At 42.8% G+C, this 14428-nt stretch overlaps 1 protein-coding gene across 1 annotated transcript in view; it reads right to left on the reverse strand.

The window, feature by feature from the left end:
* Positions 1-9617: 9617 nt before the first annotated feature.
* Positions 9618-14428, reverse strand: part of LOC144806272 (uncharacterized) — a 255137-nt gene continuing 250326 nt past the window's right edge. Inside the window, 2 exon segments of the mRNA XM_078672665.1 lie at positions 9618-11163; positions 11165-12348. Coding sequence (XP_078528791.1) covers positions 10989-11163; positions 11165-12348 — 1359 coding nt within the window. The 3' untranslated portion in view covers positions 9618-10988.

Below are 14428 nucleotides of genomic sequence, written 5' to 3' on the forward strand. Positions count from 1 at the left end.
GGAGAAAAGCGGTACCAAGTGGTTCACATCTACCCAGGGCATAGTGTTTCATACATGAACTAAACTTAAACAGAGGAAAAGGCAATGTTATTAAACCATGGATGAGCCGCACAGCTGAATTAGATTCGGCTACAGAAAATGGTAATGGTTCTAATTTTTTTATATGCAATAGAGAATATGACGCATCCTTCATAGACATGAACTGTTGTTTTTCTGTTAAATTAAACGGTAAACACACTGGCGAAATATTAATGTAGTCCCAAGGCACTTTCCCAGATTTTAAAGTTTGTAAGCTCCATGCAAACTGCGTGATGGACCGCAATTAATTTTGACCATGGAACAAAACAGAAACATCATCTTACACAATATCCACAACAGATGAAACAATATTATGCAAGGTGTCAATTCTGAAAGAGAGCGTGTTAATGCTATTATCAAGGACAGCAAGCACTTTTTCTAAATTAGCTTGGTCGATTGCTCTTAAACGGGAAGCAGCCTCAACCTGCGACAGTTTCCAAACTTCATAGCAAATAGCACATATATATATCTTTTAGATCTTCCACTCACAGGACCCTTAACAAAATCAGTTAAATCAACATTGTCGGTCAACAAAGATAAATGATGTTTAACAGATGAAAAGGTGGAATGTTTCAGCCAATTTTGACATAATTTCCTCACTGACTAGGTGGTAACTGAATGGGAAGGTTCAAAACGAGGATCAGTTCTGTTCTGTGTGAGGCCAGGGGCTAAACCCAAAAAGGCCATGTTGACAAGAATCAGAACTTGTTGGCCACAACAGCCAACCCTCAGGATCCAGGGACGAAATGTTAAAGGAGGAATTTGAAATTAAAGATTGTAATTCATCAAGGGACCTATCAGTATGATTGTTCCAATTAGGGTAAGCATGCAGATTAGGAATTTTAGGGGTATTCATGTGTTTTGAAGTGGCCAAACTAAGACAATTTGTTTGTGAGATCGTACTATTTAAAAACAACATGTGGCCCGGAATAAGACATGATCTGTGTAAAGCTTCATTGCCCTGCCCTTGCCAGGGCCTAGAACCCCAAACAGATTTAAGATCTATGGTATCTTTCCAAAGCTTGTAGCCACCCACTGCTAACTGATCCATAAAGGATTTGGAATACAACAATTTTGATTGAGTAAGTCTCACTTTGGAATTCGATTTGTAATTTAATTTAAAATAAAATGAGCTCGGGTTAGACCGATCAAAGTCAGTAAAATATGTGAATTTATTCCAAAGGGTATTTGAGCTGCCTTCTATGGGAGTAGGACAATGTTCCCATTGGGTGTAATTAACCACATTTCTAAATGTATTAGCATTATGCAGAAAGTGATAGCCATAGTGTTGGTAACAGAACAAGTCGGCGTAGTTTGCGGAGTCTAAATATAAATCCTCAGCATGAAAGGCAGCATAATATTTCAAATCAGAAAAGAGAGATTCAATGGCTTGGACATCCCAATCATCAAAATGTATGTTTTGTTTCACAACATCTCCCATTGAAACACAAAGTACATTAGGAACATTAACCACCTCTGTGGGTCCATGAATTTGAAATTTTACAGCATCTCATACAATAACATCTAGCACGGGCTGGGCTGTGATGTTGACAAAAGTCTGGTCTCTTTTCATGATGAGTGATGAGGAGTGTGGGGCCAAAGTTCCATTAATTATTCAGATTTTTGATCGTTCAGTTATATAGTGTCCATTAACCAGACGATATACCTTCATAAATCCAATCGACATGAACAAAAAAATGGAGATGAGAACCAACCAGATTTAAGTCCAAGGGGGAACCAAAAAATTTCTTTTAAACCAAGTAACAAAAATAGAAAACCTCAATGGTACACTCGATGTTATAGAGTCGAAGTCAAAGGAAAAATGTGACTGGTCAGCTAGACTTGTTTACACACCAGGCAATGATAAATCCGTGGGATATGTATACTCAGTATCTTCATGCGGATTGCCAGCTGGCGAATTTAATAATGGATTAGTGACTGTGAACATCTCTATAGCAAGGTCAGGCCTGTTGGTTTCAGCAGAGGCCAAAAGAGAATTTCTCAGCAGTGCTGGACAAGAGACAGCAGGAGTCATACTAAGAAGAATCGGCCACTCATTGTAGTTTGACATTGCCAATGGAGTCGTACCTGTTTCCCTTGCGACCAGGAAGTGGTGGTAAAATGACTGTTCTTGTGCCCTGCATGCCAAGCACTGGAACGGGTGCATGATACGAGGGGCTGAACTCCTTCTTGTTCTCCACCTTCTCACAGACCAGGTCACCGACTCGGGTTAGCCAGCTAACTACCGGAATCTAGCGGAATCTGTAGAGAAGCTTCAGCTCCATTTGTGGAGGGCAAGTGTTCCTTTGCAAGACTGTCTCGAGTCTCCTGTAGGTTCTGTAACACAGCAGAATGATTATCTACGTCACACCATGTCTAGACCATCAAGGTCCGGAACAAACATTCTTATGCCAAAGAGCATTTCGTATGGGGTCTGCCCACCCAGAGATCTTCTAGGAAGATTATTTAGTGCACGTAGTACCTAAAACCCTAGCTGTCAAAGATTGCTTTAAATCACAGTTCATTCGCTCCACAACAGAATTGCCCTCAGGCCGGTATGGAGACAAAAATTTCACCAGCACCCCCAAAGACCCCATGGCTTCCTTGTACACCTTAGAGGTGAACGGTGGACCCTGATATGAATGGAAGGTGCCACATGCAAAAATTCCCACAAAGACATGCAAATCTCTAATGACAGTTCGAGCATCAGCACTCCTTTGTGGCCAAACCCAGAGAAAACGTGTGCATGAATCCACTGCAACTAAGATATACTTATACGCAGTATCAGCAGAAAAAGATCAGCAGTGTTCTAAATAAACACAAGCAAGTGGTCTATTAGATATGTACCGCTGCGTTTGTGGCAGCCGTGCAGCAGTTGAATGTTTAAACAGCTGACATACATAACAAGAAAGGACATATTCACAACTTCATTTATACAATCCACACCACCAGTAACGCTGCTGTAAGATAGAAACATATGCTGAAATGCCGGCATGAGCAGAGGCTATGCCTTCGTGAGCGACTGTTATCAAGGGTAGCCTGCGGTACGCATCGGGAATCAGCCTGTCACCAACGTTGTTAATTCTAACATAGGGAACTTTATCAAGACTTAAATGATAAGAGTATTTAGAAGGGAAACCCTGTGTGTAATAATCACCGATCTCTGTAGCAGCTATAGCTGCCAAGATGTCATCATCATTCTTACTGTTGGACCTTGTACCTGCTGCTACTACATATGTTGCTACTGCGGTCTTTGCTGCTTCATCAGCAAGACTGTTGCCAACAGCGTGTACTCCTACACGCTGGTGACCAAGAGTATGAATTACATTTACGAGAGGCAGACGTTCTTTATTTCTGTGACTCAAACCCATAGCATCTTGTGCTTAATTGTGCAACCTTTGGAATCACGATAGTCATTCTGAGTCCAAAAGAATACATTTTTATTGAAGGTAAGTAAGTAAGTAGTAAGTCATTTTTATTGTTTTAGGTTAATTAAAACCATTACAAAAGTACATTGATCGCTCATACCTTCCGATGAAAAAATTGTGTGAAAAAATATATTATGTTTTAAAACAAAAAACCTTTGATAAAAACAATTTGTTGCGGGTGTGTGGTCGTAGTGTGGTGTCTTGGCCAGTTTTCACTTAGTCCAGTATGGTGCCATCTTCGAGATTTTTTAGTTTCAGTTCCAGACATTTCAGGAATTTGACCAACTTCCCATTTAATGGGGAAAGGGCTGGGTCGAAACAAGCAAGAACCGCTTGTCTACGTGTGCGGATTTTTTGTTCATTGAAGGCAGTTTTTAACAGGGCTACTCTTTCCTCTTTCAGCCTTGGGCAGATGCATAGTAGGTGTTCTAAGTCTTCATATTCTGCCCCGCACAGCCTGCATTTTGTCCCACAGTCCCTTCTCAGCCATGGTTGCAGATGCGGAATAGAGGGTAGAATTCCTAGCCTATGTTTTAAGAAAGCTTCTTTTGATTTCCTGCCATACCCCAGACCAAAGTACGCTTGTAACCCAGGCGATTTGTATGTGGACAAAGTCATCCATGCGTGTCGCCTTTGTGAAAAGGTCGCTTTATCTTCCAAGTGCGATTGTCTTTTTATGCTCTTGTTTACAACACGCTTGAATTGCACATGCGGTAAAGGAGTTTCCCATAGTTCTTTTAGACCTGTGACAGTCAGGGATTCCTCTAGGAAAGTTTTCGCCGGCAGTTGAAGAGAGCTGCTTAGGTCTAGCCATAGCAGATGGTTAAGTGAATTTTCTGGCGAGTTCTTTGTTTTCTGCCAGCACTTAATGTAAGAGCCTCTTCTAGCAAGCTTTTGGGAGGTCAGTCCAAACTCTAACCGGATCTGGGCTTGTGAGGTGTAGGTTGGCAGGTTGAAGAGAAGTCGGTAGGCCTTTACAATGGTTGTGTCCAGCAGTTTCGCGTCTATGCCTTTTAGAGCCTCACTGCCATATGTAATAGATGACTCTAGCTTAACCTGTGCCACACGGAGCAGTGGGAGAAGAGTGGGACCACACAGATTAGATTTTAGCTGTTTGAGCGTGGTAGCTATCAGCATCCCTTTCCTCTTGATTGCTTCTAGTTGGTTCGAGAAGCGACCTCCTTTGTCGAACAATATTCCGAGGTATTTATATTCTGAACGGTTTGCAACAACCTTTGTTCCAAGGAACCAAGTATGCCGCTTTTTGTTCCCATTTATAGACAGAACTTTGGTCTTGTCAATGTTTATTTCTAACAGGTTCGCTTCGGTGTATCCGTGCAGTGCATTGATGAGGTTTTGGAGACCTACTTTGGTGTGGCTGACCAGGACCACGTCGTCTGCGTAGGATATACTAGGCAGCGCTTTGTCCCCCAGGCGTGGAGCGTGTGCATTGCAGGTTTCTAGGGCAGGTGGTAAATCGGCTGTAAATAAGTTGGAAAGGGTCGGTGCTAAGACGCACCCTTGCTTTAGGCCGTTGGTGGTCGGAATGCGCCTGGAAAGGTGTGTACCATTGCCAAGCTTAACCTGGACCCACGTGTTGGTATGCAGTTCGATCAGAAGGTGCAATAGGGGATCGGGGATCCCCCAGGAGGCCAATTTTCTCCAGAGGCAGCCCCGGTTGACATTATCGAACGCCGCCATTTTTATTGAAGGACTGAATACAGTAATAAGAGTCACTCACAACTAAAGTAGTCACACGAGGGTCAGCAAACTTCAATGCAAACACTAAAGCACAGTTTGAGAAAGGTGTGTCAGGGCAAGCTTGGTTTTTTGTAGTCTATTACGGAAAAATTCCAATCACACAGTGGTTCTTTTTTTGTTTTAATAAAGGTGTTACTATATTCGTGATAGTACGTAGAAGAACAGCCAACACTTGTTTCACCCCTTACATGGCCATCAGGCCTGGGGCTTCCTCAGGGCGTTACGAATCAGGTTGAAGAAGTATATCTGGTCGTTCTTTTCTGTGGATAAATAGGGATTCTCTGATTTTGGTGTAATGCCGGTACGAGTCGTCTCGTGCGATTGGAATTTTTCCATAATAGACTATAAAAAACAGAGCTTGCCCTGAAACACCTTTCTCAAAATTTGCTATAATAGGGGGTTAGGGGTTTCCCCATGCCGAGGGCAAGCTTGACAAAAAAGAGGGACCATTGTTCAATAAACGGCCAGTAAGGGATTGGGACCTTTTACCCCTCAATCTCACTAACCCAAGCACTAGAGCACGTAGCTCTGCCAACTGGGCGGTACCGTCACCTAATGTCTGCGTGTGCACGACATCAGACTTGAATTCTCCATTCACCATGGTACCAGCCACGATTTCGCAGGCCACTGAATAAGAATGCTTAGATCCTATCGCCGGTTGCGCCGAACCATCTGTGTAAATGATACAATGGTAATCCTCAAGCGTGCAGATGGACAGAGGAACAGAATGAACAAACTCATACTGTAAGAACTCCTGAGTTTGCAATGAGGGGTCAAAGATAAATGTGACATCCGGAGATTTCAACGAAGTTGCCCATTGTATCCAATTAGGATATAAAACTTTAGAATTTGGTACACTGGCTTTCATCACTGCTTCAAATGCAGGATAAGGTGTAACAACAAACATGTGTTTTCCTTGTGACTGTGCTCTCTCTTTTAGAATCGCCATCTGTACAGCTGTCAAGACTTTCTCGACAGAAGAAAATCGCTTTTCAGCCGAAGTGACCAAGTGTGACTTGTAAGTGATAGGCACTGTGTCTCCTTCATTAAACGTCAAGTACGTGAAACCCAAGGCACCAGGCACAATTCTTATTACCAGGTTAGTGTGGTTATCATGAGTCATTAAGTGCTTAGATTCAAGAAGATCAGACTGCAAAAATTGCAGAATAGCTGAATGTTCAGGCAGCCAGCATGACTTGGTAAAAGTTGGTTGTATCAAAGCATATAGAGGTATGATACGCTAGGCATAATCAGGAATATAAGTACGCCCGAAATTCAAAAATCCCAGCAAGGATTGTAGTTTTTTCAGAATTGTAGGAGACCATAAACATGCGCATTTCTCCAGGAAGTGAGGTGCAAGACCTCTACCTTCATTGTTGAGCTCATAGCCCAGGAACAACACTGTGAACTCCGCAATGTCTGACTTTGCAAAGTTAGATTTATAACCGAAATCCGCAAACATAACTATGATGCGGTCAATGCGACACAGATGCGGCCATAATTCGTCGTCCATAAGATAAATATCATCAATGTACGAGTATGCATCAGGATCAATGCCATCTAACAAAGAGACGACACATGCGACAAAGACACCTGGGCTTTTTTATAGCCCATGGCCAATCTTTAAATTGCTTTTGTTTGCCGCCACAAGTGAACGCTGTCCATTGACTACTAACAGAGGACAGATTATGACTAAAAAAGCCATTTGAAATGTCTAGTGTGATCTTAAATCTTTTTCGCATCAGACTGTTAACGAGAGCTGAACTGTGTGTGTTCTGTACCGCACATGTACGACAATGTGAATTTAAATGTGGATAATCCAAAACCAGGCAGTACGACCCATCAGGTTTGGTAATAGTGAAACGAGGATTATTCATGGGTGACACACATGTCTCAATGACAACTTGATATTCTAATTGTTCAAGGATTTCCGCAACGGGGGCTTTAGCCAATCGCCGCATGGGATAGCGGGGTGGTGGCTGTGGCATAAACCGCAATGGAATCTCGTGTCTGGGAGAAAGTTTAGCCCACCCGACTTGAGTACAGTACAACGCAGGTGCAAGCACCAGAGCACACTCTTCTGCAAAGTTCTGCAGACTGCTCCGTGGGCACGGTGTGCGGAAAACTAGGGAGGGTGACCTCCTCCCCTCTTGGAGCGGCCAAAATGAAACACGGGGGCCAGTCTGACTCAGCTAACAGAATGTCATATGTAGAGGTCAGATGTTCCCAAAAAATCCCTTTTATTACATGTTGGATGTCACCTTCTATTAAAAAAAATATATCATATAGTCTGTCAGGGGGAGCCACCCTAGTGTCAGTAGTTTCCATTGTGATAAAAGTGTCAGTTGCTGTCACCTTCAGATATGGACGCAGTGCTTGCTGCACTATTTTAACCTCCGCTGCGCTGTCGAGCAGCGTTAATGCCCATGTCAAGATCCGAAGCTGTGTTCTCACTATCCGTGGCATACCTTACGGTTCATGCAGCAACTTTCTTTTCCTGAAAATGAGGGTGTTAACGTGGCAAGTCTACCTGCTTGCCTTTACCATCAAATGGGCGGGGCTGCCCACGTCCTTGTGTGGCACCCCGACCCCTGCCGTGTTCTCCTCCACCGGCTTGCGCACCCGATGTTTCCTGTGAAGAACGAGGAGAACGTTGCTCAGGAACCTGAAATCTATCAGGAGACCTAATTCTTGCGTCGTCGCGCAAATCATAAGTGTGCTCAGTAGATGCTGGTATCGGCGACGCCGGACGCGACCCCTGTTTCTATTGCTGCTTCCCCTGATTTTTATTCTTCCAATTCTGTTTTGGAAAATTTGGATGGTCGTCTTTAGTAGACTTTGCCATCTGAGTCTGCGATTGAGTTGCCGTTTTAGCAAAAGGCTTAACACCCAAACTATTGCGGCCAATGGTCTTATAAGCCTCCGCAATAATACTCGGTAACGCTCGGGGTTTGTCGACGTCTGGGACAACGCACAAAGCATTCGACACCTGAAAGTTAACCGCATCTCCCTTTACATTACAAAAGATGAGATCAGCGACTACGTCAAATACTCCAACGACCCTCATTCCCAACTCGACAGCTGCCTCCGAACTGTGCTCTTCCGGAACATGCTTGATCACAGAGGGCAAGACAGTCATAGACGGCGTGCCGAAACACTTCGCATATCCTGCTGCAAATACTTTACCCCAATTCTCACAATCTGTTACCTCTGGCAATAAGTCTTTCTGCAAGCTAATTGTGAGAATCCTGTGTTTTTCCACAGGAGTGGTATTAGGAAACACTGCTTCCAGTTGGTCAAATTTCTCAGCAAGCCAATAAGGCATATCGTACTTAGTTTGAGGGTGCTTGCCCATTACCGAATGCACCGAATTAACCATGACTGAACTAATCGACATCCCGGCCGGTCCAACTTGTTTCACTGCAAGAAACATATTGAACTAAAGCCCTATGTACCCCAACAAAAGAGGTATAAAGTTGACACAAGTCGTCAATCGGGGCATTGAGATAACGTTGATATGGTGTGAACCCGGCTAAGACTGGCCAAGTGGCCCCAGGAATTGACAAGGGACCTAACCGAACCGGAGTTACGGTGTGTGGGAGGGTGCCATTAAACCAAACACGATGCTGCCATGCCGAAATTGGAATCTCTTGTGTCCTATATAGAGTATAGTTCACAGGAATCGCAGTGTGAGTGTATGTATGAAACGTATCCTCATCCGCATTTATTACAGGAAACATGACCCAAGAGTAGAAAAACTCAAAGGGGTACGCCGAATTAGCACTCGTCACAAAGATAACACATACCATTGTCTGGTACTTCAAACTGCGTCAGATGACACCGGAGCGCTGCCCAACTATGCTGAGCTATGTCAATATCACCCATGAGGACATAGAGAAGAAAACCAATTTATATAAATTGCAGTACAAAAAAGTGTAGTAATTAAAAATGTAAACCTTTTTATAAATCTCATGCTTGAATTAAAATATAAAACATTCGTATAGGTAGGTTAATCCGTCACGCCTGTTAACCGGAAAAGGTGTTGAGGCTATTGTGGACAGATACAAGCACTAATCAAGACGTTGGGCGCCATGTTGCGGGAATTCTGCTCATGCACAGAACTATGCGCAGGAAATCAGGACCTCAGTGTATTGTGGTGTACCAAAAATCCACCTCAGTGCCCAGAACCCCTATCCGACTAGCAACAGTGTCTCATTCATTCTCCGTACTACAGCGAAGCTAACAATGAACAAGCGACTTTGGGACCTCTCAGGAATAGTGGGAATCAAGAACACTCTTTTGTTTTTATTCTCATAAATGTCCACAATGTGAGCAATCAGAGACACTGTATAGTTTAAAAGTTTATTTCAACTACGTGCTCTAAGATGCAGTATCTTTATTAACATAAGTAAAAAGATGCATACAATCAACATTGTTACAATTCCATAAAATACAAAGGGAGAATTCATATTATAATGATAGTGGAACCAGGTCTATAGCGCCTTGTGTACCACCCTCCCCTTGCTAGGAGCTAGGTATTATAATAATAGAAGATCTCTAGGTTAAAACTGGGAACCCCATACCTCCAAAGTCAGGTGAAGTGAATCACATCCCAGATAAGCACAGCTCTTTGTCGATTGAAAAGTTTTTTAGAAGTGCTAGTCTCATGCATGCAGTGCAATATTAAAAGCACCTGAGTTTCAGAAATGAGCAGCTGTGTACGTGTTGTGTCTAGAGCGTGGGTCGATCAACCTGCATCAACACCATACATTGTTATTTTAACCTTGAACACTTTGTGCAGACTTGAGGTCGCAGTGTGAGTCTAGAGATGTGAAAAACAGACCGTTCTCATGTGAAGGAAAAGCAAGCAGTTTGTTTTTATAAAAACAGAGACGTAGTGTCATGTTCAAAAGCAGCAAAAATTGCGTTTGAGCAACGAACTCACTTATGCTAATATAGCAATGTGTGCAGGCAGAATCGTATTCATCCCTACACTTTTACAGGTAGCATGAACAGGAACACTAGTATGTTTTTCTTTGTAACTCTTCATCGCCAAATAAAAACCACCAGTGTTTCTTTTTTTTTATTCCACATTGTGCTACTCTCCCAGTGGATTTCCTATTATATCACGTTGTTTTTTCTATGTGTACCGAAGTGAACAATCACTGGGAACAGACACTTTTATTATTCTACAAATCTTTAGTTTTCTTCTTTTCTTCTAGTCGAGTCTTCATTCATCTGGTATTTGAATAACCCACATAATTATATACTTGTTCCTGTAATTCCTTCATCTCACAATAACTGTACTGTTCTGCTCCTGTCTATGTCCTCAGATGAGTCAATATTATTGTTAATGTTCTTAAGTTCTTTCTGAATTCACTGCATATCTGGGATTATTTCTAAGTGAGTTAAATGAAGGTGTGTGTTCGCTGAGGCTATGTAGGATTAGAAATTGACAAAAGCTTGGCACACTTTTCGTGCAATTGTATGGTTTACCCCAGGTGTGTTCGCAATTGACAAAATCACTTCTGACATTCATTGCAATGCTCATTTTTACTCTGTGTATGTTAGTTGATGTATTCGTAGGTTTAATAACTGACAGATTATATTCACACATTCACTGCACCTGAAAGGATTTTTCTCTGTGTGTGTTAACTGATGAATCCTTAATGCGGAAGATGCACTAAAGTTACTTCTACACTCACTACAGTTGTATGGTATTTACAGAGTGAGTGCAAGCTGATGTCTACATAGGCTTGATAATTGACTAAATTTCTTCACACATTCATTGCACTTGAATGGCTTTTCTTCTGCGTGTGTTTGCTGATGCTTGCTTAGGATTGATAATGGACTACAGCTTTTCAAGCATTCATGGCATTTAAAAGATTTCCTCTTTGTGAGCTCGCTGATGATTTCTTAATGCTGAAGAGTAAGTAAAACTACTGCCACATTCATTGCAATGGTAAGGTTTTTCCCCAGTGTGTGTTCTCTGATGTGTGCGGAGGTTTGTAATTTGACTGAAACTCTTCACACATTCACTACAATGGTATGGTTTTTCCCCTGTGTGTCTTCTCTGATGTGTGTGGAGGTTTGATAGTACCCTAAAACTACTTCCACATTCACTGCAATTGTATGGTTTTTCCCCAGTGTGTATTCGCTGATGTCTCCGGAGGTCTGATAAGTGACTGAAGCTCTTTACACATTCACTGCAATCATATGGTTTTTCCCCTGTGTGTATTCTCTGATGTGTGTGGAGGTGTGTAATTTGACTGAAGCGCTTCAAACATTCACTGCAATGGTAAGGTTTTTCCCCTGTGTGTGTTCGCTGATGTGTTTGGAGGAGTGATAACTGACTGAAGCTCTGCACACATTCCTTGCAATGGTATGGTTTTTCCCCTGTGTGTATATTCTGATGTCTGTGGAGGTTTGAAATATGATTGAAGCTCTTTACACATTTACTGCAATGGTATGGTTTTTCCCCCGTGTGTATTCTCTGATGTGTGTGGAGGTGTGATAACTGACTGAAGCTCTTCACACATTCATTGCAATGGTATGGTTTTTCCCCTGTGTGTGTTCGCTGATGTGTTTGGAGGAGTGATAACCGACTGAAGCTCTTCACACATTCACTGCAATGGTATGGTTTTTCCCCTGTGTGTATTCTCTGATGTGTGTGGAGGTTTGCAATTTGACTGAAGCTCTTTACACATTCATTGCAATGGTATGGTTTTTCCCCTGTGTGTATTCTCTGATGTGTGTGGAGGTTTGCAATTTGACTAAAGCTCTTTACACATTCATTGCAATGGTATGGTTTTTCCCCTGTGTGTGTTCGCTGATGTGTTTGGAGATGTTTTAACCGACTGAAGCTCTGCACACATTCAGTGCATTGGTATGGTTTTTTCCCTGTTTGTATTTGCTGATGCTCTTTTAGGGTTTCTAATTGGCTAAAGTTCTTGACATATTCAGTGCAATTGCACGATTTTTCTCCTGACCGTGTTTCCTGAAGGGTCAGCATAGTTAATAAACCACTTGCATTATTTTCACATTCCCTGTATGTGTGTGATATTTTGGACGCTTGATTTCCGATTTAACAATAAAACACAAGACTCCTAAATACCTGACACATTCATAATATCATTAAGGCTTCCTTGTCGGGGATTGCATCTTTAGATTGGATAATGGCTTCGCTTGCTTGCGGGAGAAGCTTAATCTTCCTTCCGGTAGGTGCAAATTGGGACAATACTCTGTACTTTAGAGAGCTGCACTCCCCTTTACTTTAGCCTTCACTTGTTAGGCTCCACCTTGTTGTGCTTGTCCCTGGTGCCTGTTGTTTTGGCTAGAAAGAGTTTGCAATACACCTAGAGCACTGAATGGAGGTCTGTTGCCAGTTTAGATAGCGAAGCACTGCTCTAGCCATATCATGATAGTGAAGCGACTCGTAATGTGTACAGCTACTCCAAAGAGTGTCCCGGGGCAAAGCACAGGTCAGAAAAGAAAGTAAATCCAGTTGTTTCAAACATTGACAAAAAGCCACGTTTTCAACCTTTTTTCAAACATTATCATGTTGCTAACAGCTCAAAGCTGAAGAGGGAGTTTGTTCCAAGCTATGGATCCCAAATAGACACGAGACCTTCCTCCAACTCTCATACCGGCCTCATGATCAAAGCTGGTGTTGGACGCTTGTTTATACAGCAGGTGGTTTGTCAGTTTTGTTGCCTTAATTTTGTTGAGGTCATTTCTTCGTCTTGGGGTGTCAAGGTGCAGAGCCTTGACTGCGTCTTCCTGGATCTGTCCTCTGCCTCTGATTGCACTGATGTTTTTGGAGCTCCTTATTTTTGATAATTTTTGCAGGTTTGATGTGTTATCTTCATTATTCATAATCAACCCGTGCATTTAAGGCTTATTTTCTGTTGGATGTAAAGAAATTAAATATTACTAAATTCAAATGTAATAGAATGTGAATACACAATATTTAACCAGCTGTAGAAGAAATCTATTCTCTACCATATTTGAAATGTAGTAAGGAACATTTTACCATACATGGATATTTCATTAAAACTGTGGTTGAACATGTCACAAAAGGCAGTGATTTACCATTGGTCCAGAGTAAATTACTAACGAAAGGGTAGCCACAGAGCACTCATGTGCTACAGGAACAGTTTTTAGGTAGATACACATGGACAATTAAACAGAACAGATTGTGGAAAAAGAGAGGAATCAGGAAGCGCTGCCGTTAATTCAGTTTCAGGAAGTATCTACCAAAGGTAGCTCTTCAGGAAGTGTATAACAAAGGTAACTCTTCAGGAAGTATTTAACCAAGGTAACTCTTTTGGAAGTGTATAACAAAGGTATCTCTTCAGGAAGTATACATGACAAAGGTAACACTTTAGGAAGTATATATGACAGGTAACTCCAGACACCTTCTTCCACAATGCTTTCATGTTCACACTGGATCAGCTCAAATGTCAACTCCCACCTTTACCTTGCCGCTCATTAAGGGCCTTACTACGAGTGCGACGGCCTTCATGATCGCCGTACTCATGGTGGGGGTTCAATGGGGGTCTGACCGCCGTATTATGAGTGTGGTGGTGGGACCGCCACGAGACCGTCACCCCGCGAGGATCAAGGATCCTGCCGTGGAGGCAGTCTGCAAACACCCTGAATATGTTGGCAGTGCCAATGCCGACATTGTCGAGCATATTACAGTCTGCATATCCACCGCCCCACCATGAAAAGGATAAAGGACATGCAGGTAAGGGGCCCTAACAGGGCCCCGGCCGATTCTGCTTCTGAGGTTGCATGCAGGGGGCACATGTTGTGCCACCCTATGGAATTGCACCCTTGTTCCTGCACAGTCTGGCATGCATGACATGGTGCAGGAACGTGCTGCAGGCACTCTTAAGGTGGTGGTATGATGTTTAGGCTCTCTAATGAGCCTAATACAGCCGCCGCAAGACCGCTGCTGCACCGCCCACCCACCCTGGATTTAGTTCATTATGCGGCGGCGGGCTCTCAATGGGCTTGGCAGTCTGCCTGGTACCTTCGCAGTGGTAGTACGATTGGAAGACCGCCACACTCGTAATAAAGCCCTAAGTCACCTTCAACACATTTTACAGCCCTCCAGGCTCAAGCATTTCTGGATCCTTCTAACCTGGAAGACTGGA

The sequence above is a fragment of the Lissotriton helveticus genome, assembly GCF_964261635.1.
Source record: "Lissotriton helveticus chromosome 1_1 unlocalized genomic scaffold, aLisHel1.1 SUPER_1_unloc_59, whole genome shotgun sequence".
NCBI lineage: Eukaryota > Metazoa > Chordata > Amphibia > Caudata > Salamandridae > Lissotriton > Lissotriton helveticus.